This window comes from Bison bison, unplaced genomic scaffold, assembly GCF_000754665.1.
Source record: "Bison bison bison isolate TAMUID 2011002044 unplaced genomic scaffold, Bison_UMD1.0 scf7180017864198, whole genome shotgun sequence".
Classification (NCBI taxonomy): Eukaryota; Metazoa; Chordata; class Mammalia; order Artiodactyla; family Bovidae; genus Bison; species Bison bison.
In genome coordinates this window covers 2946694-2965668 of record NW_011494770.1, presented here as the reverse complement: position 1 = coordinate 2965668, position 18975 = coordinate 2946694, and the positions used below count along the sequence as shown (strand labels likewise).

Here is an 18975-nt window from a genome sequence, read left to right as displayed (position 1 = left end):
GAACTGAATAGAAAGTATAGAAATAAATTCTCACATTTATGGTAGATTTTTGACAAAGATGTCATTGCAGTTCAATAGAGGGACAGGATATTCCTTTAGCAAATGGTGCTTGAACATATGAAGTAAAAATGAATTTACACCCTTTCATTTACCATACAGAAAAAATAACTCAAAATGGGTCATAGGCTGAAATAAGTGCAAAGCCTATAAAAGCTTCCACAGAAAGCATGGGAGACCACCTTGGGTTAGGCAGAGATTCCTTAGAAATGACACCAACAGGATCTGTAAAAAGAAAAATTGATGATTTGGACTTCATCAAAATGTAAAACTTTTGTTCTTCAAAAGACACCATTTTGGGGCTTCCCTGGTAGCTCAGTAGTGAGGAGTCTGTCTGTCAATTTGGGGGACATGGGTTCGATCTCTGGCCCTGGAGGATCCCACATGCTACGTGAAACGGCTAGGCCCATATGCTACAACTATTGAGCCTGTCCTCTAGAGCCCCAAAACCACAACTGCTGAGCGAGCCCACATGCCACGCTACTGAAGCCCACGTTCTGCAAAAAGGGAAGCCACTGCAGTGAGAAGCCCACACACCACAACTAGAGAAAGTCCATGCACAACAATAAAGACCAGCACAGCCAAAAAATAAATGATTTTTTTTAAAGAGACTATTTAAAAATAAAAAGACAAGCCCAAAGCTGTGAAAAAGAATTTGCAAACCATGTGTCTTGGAAAGGGCTTACATTTAGAATGCAGGAAGAACTCAATGATAAAAAGACAGTAATGAGAAGACAAAAACCTAACTTCAAAAACAGCAAAATATTTACAAATAGCGTGTGAAAAGTTGCTTAGTGACACTTAGTAAAATGCAAATTAATGCAGTATGGGTGCTTATTTAGAAGACTTTTGAGTGAGTTTGTCTAGGTTTTGATTTTTCTCTTGCACTAAAATTAACCCAGAAATAGGGAGCCGGGAAGCACATCTATCTTCCCAGAAACTCGCCTGCTTCTTAGAAGGAAAAGGCGCCAACTGCTGCCCCCTTTGCCTCTGCAGGTTGTCACGTCCATCGGGGAGCTGGTTGAAGTGTGCTCTGCCCAGATCCAGTCAGGCTGGAGGCCCCTGTTCAGCGCCCTGGAAACGGTGCACAGCGGGAACAAGTCCGAGGTGAAGGAGTACCTGGTGGGCGACTATTCCATGGGTAAGACCGCATGTTGATTTTGCATCCTGAAACTTGTTTATTAGTTCTACATTCTAATGACTGTAGTTCTATGTTTTTTGGTGGAATCTTAAAAAACTTTGTCTGTATAAGATCATATCATCATCAAAAAGAGGCCACGTTCCTTTCTGATTTGGATGCATTCTATTTCCACTCTTGGCTGATGGCTCCGGCTGGGGCTTCCAGTTCTGTGTTGAATGGGAGTGCTGATTTTGGCTATGGGGCAATAGCTCTTTATGTCAAGCTTCATGCTATCGAAAGAAGTTGGAAAACAGGGAAGACTGGCATTCCATTGTTTTATCAGCAGGAAATGGTGTAGCAGGAACACAAGCTCTGAGTTCTGCCAGCAGGTCGAGAACCTTGAGCGTTACCAGGCCCTGCTCTCAGTGACAGAGGAGACAGAAGGCTGAGAGACGTAGGTCATTTCACTTACACATATCTGTGTTGATTTCATTCATAAAACCAAAAGGGAAAAATGTTATCCACTATCTAGGAAGCAGCAGAAAATATCCAAATAACAGGGAATTCGAATTAGGGAGATGGGGTGTGGCTGGAAATAGATGGGCAGCCATACAGTAGGCCCAGTGACCAGGGGTTGGGTCAGGGGCCTCCAAGACTAACCTTGCATTTAGAGACCCAGCAGAAGGACTCATGGGACTCAGCATGTAGTTATGCCAAGATTTATTACATAGCTCAGACTTATTAATGGCTCATGGCCAAGGTTTATTACAGTGATATGGTAAGGACAAGCCAGATCCTAAGGGGAAAACACAGAATCCGTATGCGGGCCTCCCTGAGCTCTCCCCCTCCCTTGAGGGTCCCACGGAGCACTTCACCTCCAGTGGGAAAATGAAGCAGTATATATGACCAGGGGCAGTGTGTGAGACTTTCTACACAGGGAAGCCCATTAGAGACCCAGCTAAGGGCTGGTCACTTAGGTACCCTCTGCCCAACACATCCCAAAATCCATACTTCCTTGCGGGGGTGTTGGGGGGAGGTGTTCAGATCAAACTGTGTTCTTTGCCCCAACCATCCAGGCGCAGAGTAAACCATCCAATTAAAGGACTATTCGGTGAGCCAGGTTCCCAGACCAGCCAAGGGCCAACCCTTGAGGCAGGCCTTTCTGAGGATAGCAGCCTCTGAGCCTTCTATGTTAGCTCTTTTCAGCACAGGTATGAGTAAGTTAGTATGTGCCATCAGGGGGTTATCGAAACCTTCCCATACCTATAATGATTGTGTGCAGGAGAATTCCAAAGGACCACATGTTTAATGGCCCTGTGTAGACCTACACATTGCTCAGCCCTGCATTCAGCCAGCTTTGCCCTCATCTGTCTGCTAAGCTCTCCTCTTAGCCGTCCTACAGCTCCCCCTGCAGGCAAAGCTGAGAAGGACAACACGGGAGCCAAGCCGGTTATCCAGTCAAAAGACCTGGGCTTTGCTCCAGTAGATAGATAGATAGATAGATAGATAGATATTTTTTTTTAATGCTCTTTGGAAGGTGCTGGGAGTATGGGCAACCTGAAGGGTAGACACCTAACTTTCTTAAAACTCTGTAACCTTCCTCCTTCAGGAAAAGGCCAGGCTCCAGTGTTTGATGTATTTGAAGCTTTTCTCAATACCGACAACATCCAGGTCTTTGCTAATGCAGCCACTAGTTACATCATGTGCCTTATGAAGTTTGTCAAAGGACTGGGTAAGTGGAGCCCCCCCTTCCTGCCTCCTGACAGCTGGAGACCCTTATCCGTATGGCTCTGTGTGAGTTGGCTGCAGGCGTCCTGGGAGAGAAGCAGACGGTGCTATGCTGTGTGCTCAGGAGCATAGAGCACAAAGCTTTCTGTAAACACAGCTTGGATTCTGTCCAGGGTTGATATTTTTCATGGTGTTCATGGAATAATTTTATAATGAAGTGTGTCTTCATATATTATTTTACTCCAACTTCTTTTTGAATCCTAAAACATTCAATATTATATTTAGTAATTGCTTTTATGCAGGAAACTGCCGTTCTCAGTGTCACATAATTAATAAGCCTAATTAGAGTTTGAGTTCCCAGCTCTTAAGCAAAAGTTACGATGCCTTCCCCCAGACTCTATTGATTATAAAATGTAGTTTGAAAGTGTAGGAGTCACCCTTCCTTGAGATTTCGTGTGTTTTAGGAAATACCTACCTGATTTTTAGGCTTAATTTAGAAATACTTTAACACAGTAGAGTGCTCATTGGAAAGAACTCCAGTGCTGGGAAAGACTGAAGGCAGGAGAAGAAGGGGACGACAGAGGATGAGATGGTTGGATGGCATCACCGACTCCATGGACATGAGTTCGAGCAAGTTCTGGGAGTTGGTGATGGACAGGGAAGCCTAGCATGCTGCAGTCCATGGGGTTGCAAAGAGTCGTATACCACTGAGCGACTGAACTGATATCGCATGACCTACTGTTGGTATGGCTCAGTTTTATCCACAGTGAAAGTGAAAGGGAGTGGTGGTTAGTTAAATGCAAAGTTTAGAAGAAACTTAAAGTTTTGAGACTTTCACCCTGGAGAGCTCTTAGATACGGGGCCTTGAGACCTTTTAAATAAAGAAAATATAAGGTCAATCTTTATAAAAATATAAAGGATATCAACCCTGAATATCCATTGGAAGGACTAATGCTGAAGCTGAAGCTCCAGTATTTTGGCCACCTGATGCAAAGAACTGACTGAGAAAGATTGAGTGGTATCACCAATTCAATGGACATGAGTTTGAGCAAGCTCAGGAGATAGTGAAGGACAGGGAAGCCTGGCGTGCTACAGTCCATGGAGTTGCAAAGAGTTGGACATGACTTAGTGACTGAACAACACCAAAAAAATGATTTTGTATTCTTGCAAGGTAACTGACAATTTCTTTGCAAAAGAAAGTAGGACATGGAGAAGCTAGGTGATTTCATCCATATTCCCCTTATTTTGGAGCAGGAATAAAATGCAAGTTTCAATAAAGAGGCTGGAGGCCACAGGTCTGATCTGTAGACCATCCTTGTTACATTATGTTCTTATATACACACTCTGTTTTTCTCTGTACTCTGGGAAGTAGAGGGCTGAACTGAAGGAACATGAATGCCCCTCACTTATCCACTATACATGCTGAGCTTCAGAGGAAGATTTCTTTGAACAAAGTAAGATTTTACTCTTTTTAAACTCTTTCATTGTTGTTCACTCAGTCGTGTCCAACTCTTTGCAACCCCATGGACTGCAGCACGCCAGCCCTCCCTGTCCCTCACCATCTCCCGGAGTTTGCCCAAGTTCGTGTCCATTGAATTGGTAATGCCATCCAACCATCACATGCTCCTTTCAAGCTCTGTCCTACATTAAATAGAAACCAAATAGTTTAGTATCTTAATCATAAGAATACCTTAAAGCATGAGGTAATCCCTGCATTAGATAGTAAAAAAGAAAAAATCCGGTGCTTATTTAGAAAAAAAACACTTCCTCCTATGCTTCTCCTTTACTCTGTCAAGTACTATGTCACTCACTAGAGTCCTGATACCAGATGTGTCTGGGGTTTGTTCCCACACCAAGCAGTTCTCTGTGACACCAGCCAGGTACCCTACTGGTCAATTCAATTCTGATACTTATTAGAGTTAGCACAGGTTAAGGGTTCAGTCCTATGTGACTGCCCCCCCATTTAAAATGACAGTTGCAAGTAGTGGATCCCCAAGTTACTCACAACTCTGTCCAACTTGGCTACAAATCAGTAGTTCCCATGATTCCCCCACCCCTTGGATTTGAGGATTTGTTAGAGCAGCTCACAGAAGAGAGGAAAATACATTCATCAGTTTATTATATAATAATGCATATGATAAATGATATAGGTGAACAGTCAGATAAAGAGAGAATACAAGGTGAGGTCCAGAAGAGTCCCAAGCTCAGGAGCTTCTGCCCCCATGGAGTTGGGGTAGGAGCTCCTCCCAGCATATTGATGTGTTGACCAATGCAGAGGCTCTCTGAACCCCATTCTTTGGGGATTTTTTTATGGAGGCATCATCATGTGGGGATGATCAATCATTAACTCAATTTCCACCCCCTCTCTTGCACCATGGTCTTTCTGGTAACCAGCCACCATCCAGGAGCTCACCGAGCTTTGCCTCACAAGAACAAAAATCCTGTCACCCAGGAAATTCCAAGGGGTTTGGGAGTTCATCTTCAGGAGCTGGAGTCAAAGATCAAGTATCAGAACAAAAGATGTTCTTAGTATCCTTATCATTTGGGAAATTAGGGTTTTAGGAGCTCTGTGCCAGGAACTGGGGGCAGACTAAAATATTTTCTAGTGCTCCACAGTCTTACATTTCATTTAAGAATCATTATCAATGGTAATGCAGGAGATGTGGGTTCCATCCCTGGGTCAGAAAGATCCCCTGGAGGAGGAAATGGCAACCCACTTCAGTATGCTTGCCTGGGAAATCCCATGAACAGAGGAGCCTGGCGGGCTGCCATCCCTGGGGTTGCAAAGAGTCAGACACAACTGAGCACACACATGCATGAACACATGCATGCGTGCAACACTACAAAACAGATTATTGGTATTCTGTTGTTCTGTGAACAATCAAGTGCCTGGTACATTGGCACAGTGAATAAAACATGCTTCCTGCCTGTGAGAGGTTTGCTGCCTCTTCTGGGAAACAGACACATAAATCAATAATCACAGTTCAGTAGTAAGAATACTTTCATAGATGCTAGTTTAAAAAAAAAAGTCATTTAAGCTGAGATAAGCAAGCTGCTGAGACAGGGTGCTGGGTAGTAGACCCCATGCAGACTTCACAGGAGAAGTGACCTTTGAACTTGGTGGAGTGAGCTGTAGGTTTACTTTTCTGAAAGTTGGGTACCCACAGAGGAGGGATCCTAGGCGATGAGTTGGAATGGGCCCTGCATGCCACATCAGGGGACTGAGAATGCGCAGGGAAGGTTTCGAAACGAAACTCTGGCAGCACGTGTTCCTTTGGGCAAGGATAAGAGGCTACAGGCAGAGACCAGTGTGCAGTAGTTTGGGAGCGAGCAGAGTGCATGGAATTCAGGACATTGTAGAGGTGGTATTAGTAGGGCTTGTACTGCTATGATGTGGGGCCTGAAAAGAAGAGGAACTGAGGCTGACTCCCCCCTCCTCAAATTCTCTGTCAGAACTGATGTTACTCAGAATCAGTATATCCAGAAGGAGTGGAGGAGAGGGAAAAGTCATGAATACTGTCTTTGGACATTTGTACAAGTTTCTATGAAATATTCAAGTGGAGATGTCAGAATTTTGAGATTTTATCTTGAGGAGGGGGTTGGGGTCTGAAAATAGAGCTGAAGAATTGGCAGTGTGCAGCTGAGGATATTTAAAACCAAAAGGTTCTAATTTTTCTGTGAATTATGAGGCAGAGTTATTTGTGTGTGGCTTAGGGTCAGTGGGACATCTGTTGTTGTTCACTCAGTTGTGTCTAATTCTTTGTGGCCCCATGGAATGCAGCACTCCAGGCTTCCCTGTCGTTCACCATCTCCTCAAATTCATATCCATTGAGTTGATGAAGCTATTGCCTTCCGAGGCCCCGATATAGCCACACAGGCTGTGTCCTGCCCGTCCCCAGGGGGCACAGACTTTGATATGTAACACAGAAGTCTGGATAAAAAAAACTTTAGAACATTCCTTAAGAAGATAGGAAATAGATTTGTTTGTTTGGGTTTTTTTTTGGGGGGGGTACTTTGTATTTTACATTGGGGTATGCATGCTCTGTCGCTTCAGTCATGTCCAACTCTGTCCATGGGATTCTCCAGGCAAGAATACTGGAGCAGGTTGCCATGCCCTCTTCCAGGGGATCTTCCTGCCCCTGGGATTGAGCCCGCATCTCCTGCACTGCAGGCAGATTCTTTACCCACTGAGCCACTTGGGAACCCTAGCCAATTAATAAACAATGTTCTGATAGTTTGATGTGAACAGCAAAGGGACTCAGCCATATACATACATGTATCCATTCTCCCCCACACTCCCCTCGCATCCAGGCTGCCACATAACATTGAACAGAGTTCCATATGCTATACAGTAGGTCCTTGTTGGTTATCCATTCAAAGGGTAGCAGTGTGTACATGTCAAGAAATGAATTTATTTTTAATTCCCACGTGGTTATTTCAACATGAATTTGAACTGCTCTGTGTTTTTATACTGTAAGGTATATTAATCTAACTAGGAGTTGGCAAACTATGGCCCACGGGCCAATCCCATCCACTCAGAGTTTTTATAAATAAAATTTTATTGAAACACAGCCATGGTCATTTGTCTATGGCTGTTTTGTGCTACAGTGACAGAGTTGAGAAGTTGCAACAAAGACAGTGTGATCTGCAAAGCTTAAAACATTTACATGGAAAAGAAGTTTGCCAATCCCTGATCCAACAAGTCCATTCTGAAGGAGATCAGCCCTGGGATTTCTTTGGAAGGAATGATGCTAAAGCTGAAACTCCAGTACTTTGGCCACCTCATGCGAAGACTTGCCTCATTGGAAAAGACTCTGATGCTGGGAGGGATTGGGGGCAGGAGGAGAAGGGGATGACAGAGGATGAGATGGCTGGATGGCATCACTGACTCGATGGACGTGAGTCTGAGTGAACTCCGGGAGTTGGCGATGGACAGGGAGGCCTGGCGTGCTGCGATCCATGGGGTCTCAAAGAGTCAGACACGACTGAGCGACTGAACTGAACTGATCTAAAACATAAGAAGTGGTTTTCTCTTCTTTTTTGAGAAACATGACTCTTTATCTTTTAAACTTCAGCTAATGCCTACTAATTATGTCTGTTTACCTGCAGGGAGGCTGCTAGTACTACCACTGTAGACAATTAGAAATAGTTACGGTACTGTGATTTTATTAAAAAGTATAGGAATAGATTCATCATGCAAGAAGAAAAATGGTAATTCTGAATTACTTATTTACCTATAGACTATCGAGATGTCCTCTACAGATCTGTTACATTTCTAGATAGATACATAAAAATAGATCATTTCAGTTCAATTGTGTAGTCACCACCCCTAAACTGCAGATGTTTCGAATCCTCCCAGAATCTTCATTTATGATCACTGTTTAGTGCTGAGCACTGGCAACAGACAAAGTCCTTCTCTAAAGGGAGAAGGGCCTAGTGCTTCGTCCCAGCCCAGCACATGGCTGGTCTCCAAGATCATCCTGTATCATCAAAGCTTCACAAGTCAGAGCGTCAGCAGCAGGCCCAGGAAAGTGAATTACAGTTACAGTGTGCCCAGGTACAAAACACACGCCCTCCAGCCTGAAAGTACTGTGGCAGGATATGGAATTTGAAAAGACCCTGATGCTGGGAAAGATGGAAGGTGGGAGGAGAAGGGACGACAGAGGATGAGATGGTTGGATGGCATCACCGACTCAATGGAGATGAGTCTGAGTAAACTCTGGGAGTTGGTGATGGACAGGGAGGCCTGGGGTGCTGCAGTCCATGGGGTCGCAAAGAGTCGGACACAACTGAGTGACTGAACCGAACTGACTAGTGAAAAGAGGAATTACAGAAGAGAATAATTTCAACAAGGTATGATGTGTACCGTATGACCCCCAACCGTATTTAACGTGTACACATGTGGGGGAAATTTGACCGAAAGGGCTTTCTCGGGCTTGTACAATGTAGAGTACTTCTTCTTTTCTGTCTTAGTAGGCATTTGGTGAATGAATGCTGTATGACTAAGTAGGTCTTCTGTTAGAAGGGGATGAACAATATTTGTTTCTGTCTCGCCCTGCTGCCCCCAGGGGAGGTGGACTGTAAGGAGATTGGAGACTGTGTCCCAGGACCCGGAGCCGCGTCCCCAGACCTGTGCCTCCCCGCCCTGGACTACCTCCGGCGCTGTTCTCAGGTACCCGGACCCCCAAACCTGCCTCTGAAGTTGCTCACGAAATATGCACAGGTGTCTTTGTGAAGCCCAGGAGCAATACTTTCTGCTGTCTCTGAGGAGAGTGGGGCTTAGATTTGGAGTATAAATTCTGGTCCCCACCCCTTCTACAAAGCAGAGAAAGAAAGTCATGAGAATATACTAGAACACACAACTGGGTTTTGAGGTCTCTGAAACTTCTCATTTATACCTCATGAAAGAACTACCATCTCTCTCTGTCAGGCTAAGAGGCCATGGGAAATCTTCCTGAGGAGACCAAAACCTGGACAGTAGGCTGCACACAGTGAAGAGAGACATAAAGAAAGTAAGAGAGGGGTTTGCAGTCAGGATCTAGTGAAGAAACCCAGTGAAACATCACTCGCCAATGTGAGCAGTGACCTTCCTTGTGCAGAGTCCAGTTCTTATCCGTGTCACATGCCAGTGGAACAATCTGATGCTCCTCCCCCAAAGCTCTTCCTCCTCGAGGCTTCGGTGACACCCTCTGGCCATAGCTCTTCTCCTGCCTACTCAGGTGTGTCCCCTGGCCGCCTCCTGTCTGTCTGTAACCCCTCCCTTGGCGATGGGGTTGATGGCATTAAGCCCCAGTGCTTCAGAAAGAATGTGCCACCCTGACTTCCGCCTCCATATGCTTCCATAAGGCCCATGTGACCTGACCTGGCCCCCCTACCCCCTCAGCTCTTTCCTTCTCTCTCACTGTGCTCAGCCACGCTCCCTTTCTAGCCCTTAGACATTCCTGACTTGTTAGTGCTCGGGGCCATTGCTGTTCCCTCTGCCTGGAATTTTCTCTCCTCGGATCTCTGTATGGATGACGCTCCTAATCATCCAATCTGATCTGAGACATCACCTCCTGAGAGAGACCAGGGCTTAAGTATCTACCTACATTCTGCCTACATCCCCCACCCGTCTGGTCACCCTTTCTAGGAGCCCCCTGTCTAATTTTTCCTATAACCTGTCAGAAATATTATTTGTGAAAGGAGTATGTCTGTAAGACACAAATGGCTAGATTTCTGTCTGTCTCGCTCACAGCTGTTTCCCTAATTTCTAAAATAGTACAGGCACAATTCTAATTTGTGAAGTACAGAGTTTCTTGTGAGTTTATCCCAGTGACAGCCAGGGAGTCAGGATGGTAGCAGTGACAGGAATGAAGAGCCCAGGGCAGCCATGAGCTCTGCTTCTCATGCCTTCATCTTGCCCACCCTCCCCTCAGATTCCTCCATCCTCGGGTGCCCCATATTTCCTTGATGTTGAGTCGGGGGAAGGGGGATTAGAGTCTGATAGCTTATTTGCCTGTAGACTCTCTTCTCAGTGCTCCCCATAGAACAACTCACCCACAGGCAAAAATTTTTAACATGTTTCATGGTTCCCTTCACAGGTTTATAGGAGTCTATAAAACTCCTATGCCACTGAGATACTGAAAAGGTATCCACAGAATCTTCTTCTAGCTTTGTGTTACCATTGACTCTTATTTTATCTGCTTCACAGGATCAATGCCTCTTGTGAGCTGCCTTATGCTTTCAAATCACAGCCAAGTTTAAAACTTTCCTAGACTGGGAACTTTTCTGGTTTTCTCTCCACCTTTTCTTACCTGTATATAGTTGTTTTGATTTAATAGAGTACAGCTTTTTCCAGTATATAATTGCAGTTTGGTGTTTTTTTTTTATTTAGTTGTTGGCCAAAATCTACAAAATGCCCTTGAAGCCAATATTCCTTAGTGGGCGACTTGCTAGCTTGCCCCGAAGACTTCAGGAGCAGTCAGCGAGCAGTGAGGATGGAATTGAGTCAGTCTTGTCTGACTTTGATGACGACACTGGTAAGTTAATTGAGCTAAACTGGGTTCTTTGCTATGTTTGTATTCCCAAAAGCTGAAGTCAAGAATTCAGTAGCTCATAGATCATAAATGACCATCCACTTACATTGTTATTATTTATAATTCTAACAGAACAAGCCTACCTAAAGTTTCCATGGACTCTTCAAAAACATTTTACAATCAGGGTCTCCAGGCACCTCACTCGAGTACTCTTGCCTGGAGAGTCCCAGGGACGGGGGAACCTGGTGGGCTGCCGTCTATGGGGTCGCACAGAGTCTGACACGACTGAAGTGACGAAGCAGCAAACCTATCCTTTTTAGATGGATGTGTGTGTGTGTGTGTGTGTGTATGTATGTTAGTTGCTCAGTCGTGTCTGACTCTGTGATCCCGTGGACTGTAGCCCACCAGGCTCCTCTGTCCATGGGATTCTCCAGGAAAGAATACTGCAGTGGGATGCCATTCCCTTCTCCAGGGGATCTTCCTGAGCCAGGGATTGAACCCAGGTCTCCTTCATTGCAGGCAGATTCTTTACTGTCTGAGCCGTCACGGAAGCCCCCCTTTTAGATGGCTAACTCCATCTGAAACCAGTGTAGATTTGCAGATTCCACTAAATAAAATTTCTAACTCCAAATTCTCTTGAATTTAGCAAATTGGGTTATGGTTGCATTTGGTGCATTGATACTTAAAATGACTGATAATTGTCTTTAATTCCTTCTAGGAAACACAGTCATTATATAATTACTTCCTATAGGACTATTTGGTTAGAGACTGGGGAAATTAAGCCATTACAGAAGAAAGAATCAGTTTGTGACTGGGTGAAGCTGAAGACTCATTAAAATAATAAGTTTAAAGAATGTTTCAAATTAGTTCCTGTGTAATTTCCTGTGAATTCCAGTTCAAACTAGTAACTGGATAATTTTCAGATTGGTTCACTCTTGTTCACTTTTACTATCTTCTAATACAGATTACTCCGTCCTGTTTCTAGACCTAAAAATGGAAATGATATCCTTCTAGGGATCTAATATCTGGGCATAGGTGTTTCAAACCCTTGTAAAAGGACTTTTGGGAGAAAAAGATTTTTTTAATTTACTTTCTGTTTTTAATTCTTCTATTTTTCAGATGCAAATTCATTTTTGGGGATGTCTAGAAATTTTCCAGTTTTGCATAGGGATCATTAACAGTGAAACCTTACAATTTCAGACTAGTTGTTAGGAAAATTATAGGAACGAATAAATATCTAATATAGAAAACAAGTAGATGTTGGAAAGTGGCTAGGTGCTGCCTGATAGAGCTTTCACTTAAATGATTAGGTAAGAATTTTTACTTAGCATCTTAAAACTCCAACCCAGAAAATTAAAAGCTTAAGTTGCTTGTCTATAATACAGTCTTTAAAACAGTTGTAAACCATTTGTACAAGTAACAGTGAGCATTCCCTTCCCATTTTTGCAAATTGCTAATCTTTTTTTTATTCTAGGCCGCCCACCCAAGAAAACAGATCAAGTTCAGCCAAGCACCAATCTAAGATTTCCAACAGTATAAATTCATTAAGGGCTTTAAAGTTATATATGTAAAATATCAGAGAAAAGAATAAAAGCTTTAAGTTGGTGTTAAAAATTACTCCTTATCATTGATATGTTTCGATAGTATTCCTGTTTCTGAAGGCAAATAACTGCTTTTCCATTTTCCTATGGAAATTTCAAACACATGTAAAACTAGACAGGATGGTATAAGGAACCTTCATATACCCATCACCCAACCAATTTGCCAGTTTTCTAAAGTATATCAGTTAATTTTCATAATTCACGTGAGCTCTACATTACATGCTTGTCTGCTCCATCTCTTAAATCCTTGTCAATCTATAGATCTTCCTCTTCAAGTTTATTTGTTGAAGGAGGGAGGTTTTTGTCCTGTAGAGTTTTCCTCTTGGATTTTATTGGTTGCACCCCTTATAGTGATGTTTGACATGTTTTTCTGTCCTCTGCATAACCTATTAATTAGTCTGTCCACCCTGCTTACATTTTAAGGCTCATGAGAATTTTTTATCACATAGTTTTTTATACTTGTTGTCCATGACTTTGGTTTTGCCTCCTATTAACAGGAATATTCAAAATTAGGGAAGTATTTTTTTTTTAGTGGGAATATTTAAAAACTGGATCTTCTCATAGTTTTCTTTTGCTGAACAATTAGAAGTATTAAAACAAAATGTAGAATGAGCTGTTTTGTATATTCTATTCTAGATACTTTTGTACCTCGACAAACAAAATGTGGTGTGTACATACAATGGGATACAATTCATTAATGAGATTATAATGCATGCTACAACATGGGTGTACCTTGAATACATTATCCTTAGTAAAATAAGCCAGACACAGGTTGCCAGGGGCTGGAGTGAAGGGGAAAATGCAGAGTTATTGTTACCAGTTACTGAAGTAGTGAAAAAGCTTTGGAAATTAATGGTAATGATGGTTGCAGTAATACCACTGAATCACACATATTAAAATGGCAACTTTTTGTTTATACATATATCTATAATAAATTTTTAAAGGATTAAGGTGATGGAACTAAAAGGATGCATCATTTCTATCATCAGCTCCTGTGAACAGTATTTCTTTCCCTTTGACTTTGTCAGAATAGGAAATCAATTTGTCCATATTTACAGGCACTGAAGGCTGCCTTACGGGGTGACGGCTTACATCCCTATAGCTAGGCAGTTTACAGAAGCCTTTTACATATAGTGTTCACCGTGATCTTGTGATGATTATGTGTTGCTAGGCTGAATTTCACAGAGGTCTGCTTTTGGCTTCCAGGTCTGATCGAAGTCTGGATCATTCTCTTGGAGCAGCTCACAGCAGCTGTGTCCAACTGTCCACGTCAGCACCAACCCCCCACTCTGGATTTGCTCTTTGAGCTGTTGAGAGAGGTTACCAAAACACCTGGTAAGTATTTTTATGTCTGTCTTTTCAGGGCATTTTTATACGTACAGCTCTTTCCAGCAAGGTATTTCTGTGTCTGTTTCACTGCTGTAACACTAGGCAGCATAACAGATGCTCAATACATATATTTTTAATGGCTGCGACTCAGTGACTTAAGACATGTCCTTGTACTATTTATGGGTTTCCCACCAGGTCATTTCTAAATAATGGGTGGTGGCCAGTTAGTTGAATGTGTTGAACCCCACAGTATTCAGGCCAAAGCTCTGGTATCAGTGTCCTCTTAAGCCAGCTGGCTTTCTCTGTTCCATGGTTCCAGCCTTCCTCTTTGGCTAGGTCACACATGCTCTTAGCCCCAGGGCATCAGTAGGCTCACCAGATCTACCACTGATATGAACCAGCCACTCAAATGTATATATAATATAGAGAGCAATATCTTAATTGTATAAGGGGAATTGATGATTAGATTTAGGGAAAGACATCTAGTGATTACCCTGATAATACAGGGGGAAAGTGGCCCTTGGGAATTTCTTTCTTGTAATGAGTTAGTTAGGGCTTAGCATGCACATTGAATCAGCCAAATTTTCCCAAGATCAAAGAAATCTTTTATAGAAATTTTAGTTTTCACTGATAGAACCACAAATGAAACCACCAGTTTAATTCCATAGTGATAAGAGGAGCTTTGTATTCAACATAAATTGATGATAACTTGATAATTGATACTATTTTAAGGTCCATAACAAAGTTTATATCAGAATTATTTTTAGGAAAACCATTATCACTACTCCTATGCATTAAAAAGTTAAAGATTTTCTATCTAAGAATAAGCAGATATTTTATAGAATGAATTATATGCCATTATTTGAAATCTATTTTATTGGTCAGTGCCATTTTCTTCTAAGTGTGGGTGAAGTAGCCCAATAATTCTACTTCTAGAAATCTATTAAAGGAAATTGATAGTAATGAAGATAAAAATCTATACATAATGAAAATTGCTCAAGCATCTTGAATACCAAAATAATTATGAACAACATAAATGGGTTAAGTATATTATGGTAAAAGCATGTAATATTCTATAAGCATTAAATTGAATATTTGTGAATAGTATTTAATGACATGAATATTTATAAGGCACTATATTAAAATATATATATAGTGTGTAGCACAATCTCAACTTTATGTGAAGCATTTATAAATACAGATACCCAAACATATGTACATTCGAAAAGTACTAGAAGGAAACACATCAAAATATTTTCTTCCTTTGTATTCTCATGTTTTCTGTATTTATGATAAAAAGCATACCTTGCTTTTGTAATCAGAATTTTAAAAATCTATCAACATTTCCACAAAGATTCTTACTGCATTGTTCATAAAGCAAAATATAGAAACCTCTTAAATGTCCATTAGTAAGGGAATGGATAAGTAAACTAATGTACATACAGTTTGAGTAATTTGGAACAGAATGTAGTAATAAAAATGAGGAATATCTAAATTTGCTGACAAAGAGTGATCTCTAACACATACTGTTAAGGGCAAAATAATAATACAGACCAAGGTTTACAATATCCCATTTATAAAAAGTAATAAAACTATATTCCTCTTTTCATATAAATATATGTACTTACAGTTTAAAGGGTACAAACCCTATGCATGTGTGTATTGTATGTTTATGTCTGGGGACTAAGGAATTGATCAAGTGATGCTTTAGCTTCATCAGCATTATTTGAATTTGTAGTGAGTATATTTGTGTATTTCTTGTGTAATTAAAATCATGCAGAAACAAGAAAAATGTCACCAAAGACCATATATTCCCCAGTCAGTGGTAAATTCCCTGATCCTTCTCAGACAATGGAGAGCTCCTTCAAAAGAGAGAGGCAGGGCCATGAGATGGCAGAGAGCTTCCCTTTAATTGCAGGAGAGGTGCTAAGGTCACAGTTCTGACACTGGCTTTGCTTTTCCAGGACCAGGGTTTGGTATCTACGCAGTTGTTCACCTTCTCCTTCCTGTGATGTCTCTTTGGCTTCGCCGTAGCCATAAAGACCATTCTTACTGGGACATCGCCTCGGCTAACTTCAAGCATGCCATTGGTCTGTCCTGTGAGCTGGTGGTGGAGCACATTCAGAGCTTTATCCACTCAGGTATCGGTGGTACCAGAGCAGCTCATACTGAGTCGTCGTTTAGCAGACAGCATCGTTGTCTGAAAGTGCCTAGTAAAAACCAGTGTGTGATTTTAGTCCTGGAAATTATTAAGATAGAATTACATGGTCATTGCCAGCCTTATGCAGGAAACATGAAACACAGGTTCAAACCCTGGATCAGGAAGATCCCCTGGAGGAAGGCATGGCAATCCACTCCAGTATTCTTGCCTGTCCTCCTCGGTCAGAGGAGCTGAGCAGTTTATAGTCCGTGGGGTCACAAAGAGTTGGACACAACTTAGCACGCAAGCAAAAGATAAAACAGCTAATAAGGTCTAGGATATCTATGCATTAGGAGAGGGAAGGCAAGTATTCATATGTAAGAAATTGAAATATCTGTATAGCCTGGGGGTAAGGGAAAGATGTATCCCATTATCCTGTTGCATCTGGGGAGTGGTTTTAGGAAAGGCTCAAATTATGGGCAAGAAGTTACTTAACAGGTAAGGGGTGAAGAGAGAGGTCTTAATGTCTGTGGCACTTTGGAAAAGATTTGGAAGTGTGGGGTGGATGATATGTCGACATCAGCAGATGGAGAGGGAGCTAGAGGCAGGAGAAATCTGTCAGCTGTTGTACCAATGGAGTAATATTTGTGAAATATGGATTCTTGTTCATGATTCTTGCCATGGAAACAGGAGAAATCTTGCTGCTCGCCCTAGAGGTTATAGGGGAAAGGTGTTGTACAGAAGTATAAAGGAAGAGGTGAGATTAGAGAAACTCATGAGGACTTGACCCCAAAGGAGAGTCAGAAAGCAAAGATAAGAAATGGGGTCTCTACTAAGCACAAAACACACCGACTGAAAAAAGAAGAGAAACACATGTAGCCACAACCACATCCCTAGGGGTAGTGTTTCTGTCAAGGTCAGGGCTTTGCCCAGCTCAGGATCCTTGCAGATTCTACCGAGAATTGGTTGTGTTGCATTGCAAAGACTTTGTGGAAAACAGAATGTGATTTTGGAAGGTCTTATTTTCTTTAGTCTGGGGACAGTATGCAGACTGAAGCCAAACTGAAAAGGTTCAAGAAGTGGTAGTTAATACAAGATGTTTTGTTTACTAAGAGTATTTAATTAAATATATTAATAATTCAACTAGCAGCAGTAAGGAATATTTTGTTTTATCTTTCCCTTTAAGAATTAACCTATTTTACTAGTTAGTATTCAATCTGTATAATAGTATATGTTCTATTCTGCTTAAGTAGATGAATTATATACTTTGAAAAGTCAGCCTCATGCATTTCATCTTGATATATCCAGAAATGGATGGAACAAGCCAAGATTAGATAAAAATCCAAGAAAATTTGTGTTGTAATGGCCATTTTTCTCATTGTTCTATTTTCTTTATATTTCTGCATGTTTTCACACTCAGCCTTCCCTCTTTCGCCATTCAGCCCATTCCTTTGCAGTACCATTGAAAGCAGTCTCACTTTGATTTCCCTGTAGACATCAGGTATGAGAGCATGATCAACACCATGCTGAAGGACCTCTTTGAGCTACTGGTAGCATGTGTAGCCAAGCCCACAGAAACCATCTCCCGAGTAGGCTGCTCCTGTATTAGGTGAGAAAAAGGTTTCCTGACTCTCTACAGTTTTTATTATGAAGTCCAGGAAAATTAAATTCTTTTGTGGTAGCAATCTACTTTTTATAAATAAAAATGACTATGCTACTAATTCTTCATTTCATTCAATTGGCAAATATATATTGTGGAAGTCATTAAACAGGGTGCTCTACTGCCCAGAAAGTGGCGTGACCAAGATACCTACCCTTCGGGAGCATATAACGTGTTCTAAAGCACAGAACAGGCAGAGTCATGGGGAGAGTGATAACAGTGAGGGGGAACTAAAAAGGCAATTGAAGGACAAGAAGCCTGGGGAGCAGGGCGGTTGGCAGGAGCTTTGGTAATGATGCTTGGTCAGCGCTCCCAAGGTGGGCAAGCTTCTGATAGGTGGTGACTTTGTAAGCAGAGGAATAGCATGAACAATTACATAGAGATAAGAATTACAAGTGACAAGGGGGTTTTGTTTCGCTGTGTGTAGAGGAGCAGTGGAAAACGGGGCTAGAATGGGAAAATTTGTATAGAATATATATATATATATAGTCTTGCATGAGAACCTAAAGTTTAAACATTGGCCTGTTTGTAATGGGGGCCCATTTTTATATCCAGTGGGTTAGGAAATACTGGGAGCCCAAAACCCAAAGATAAAAAATAGCAAGTCTTAGGGAAACTGCAGACTAAATCTAGGCACTCGCTGGGAAGGGCCTACCTTTTGTGACATTAAAACGTCTGAATGCAAGACTTGTCCCTCCTGGTAGGTACGTCCTCGTGACAGCGGGCCCCGTGTTCACGGAGGAGATGTGGAGGCTGGCCTGCTGTGCCCTGCAGGATGCCTTCTCGGCCACACTCAAGCCGGTGAAGGTGAGCCACTCAGAGGCGAGAGCAGGGCGCCTGCCTCCTAGCAGGCGGTCTCACTTGGTGAGAACGAAGTAGCCATGTCAGTACTTTGTCCCAGACTCTGTGGCAGTGTCAGATCCATGACCGGGCCTGGAGCTGTGCGCACCCAGCAAACGACCACTGTGTTGCTCCCTAGGACCTGCTGGGCTGCTTCCACAGTGGCACCGAGAGCTTCAGCGGCGAAGGCTGCCAGGTGAGGGTGGCCGCCCCGTCCTCCTCCCCGAGTGCCGAGGCCGAGTACTGGCGCATCCGAGCCATGGCTCAGCAGGTAAGGGCGGGGGCTTTTGATCTCAGGGGCTCAGGAAGCTTGAGATGCTGTTGGAGGTCCTTCTCAAAGGCTGTGCATCACCAAACTGCCTTTCTTTCCCTTGGGGACATAAACCTCCCGGCTCTGACCAGCGCTGATCTTTACTAGAAACAACTTGAACCCAATCACCAGCATTAAGGTCCTCTCACCATCTCTAGCTTGTTACATCCTCCAG

General features: G+C 42.5%; 1 protein-coding gene across 1 annotated transcript in view; it reads left to right on the top strand.

The window, feature by feature from the left end:
• KIAA1244 (KIAA1244 ortholog) overlaps nt 1–18975 on the top strand; it is a 176986-nt gene that overhangs the window by 137985 nt on the left and 20026 nt on the right. Inside the window, exons 24-32 of the mRNA XM_010844224.1 lie at nt 1054–1198; nt 2787–2909; nt 8974–9077; nt 10779–10923; nt 13728–13856; nt 15815–15991; nt 17485–17599; nt 18355–18457; nt 18630–18761. Of these exons, the coding sequence (XP_010842526.1) occupies nt 1054–1198; nt 2787–2909; nt 8974–9077; nt 10779–10923; nt 13728–13856; nt 15815–15991; nt 17485–17599; nt 18355–18457; nt 18630–18761 (1173 nt within the window). The remainder of the gene's footprint in view (nt 1–1053; nt 1199–2786; nt 2910–8973; nt 9078–10778; nt 10924–13727; nt 13857–15814; nt 15992–17484; nt 17600–18354; nt 18458–18629; nt 18762–18975) is intronic.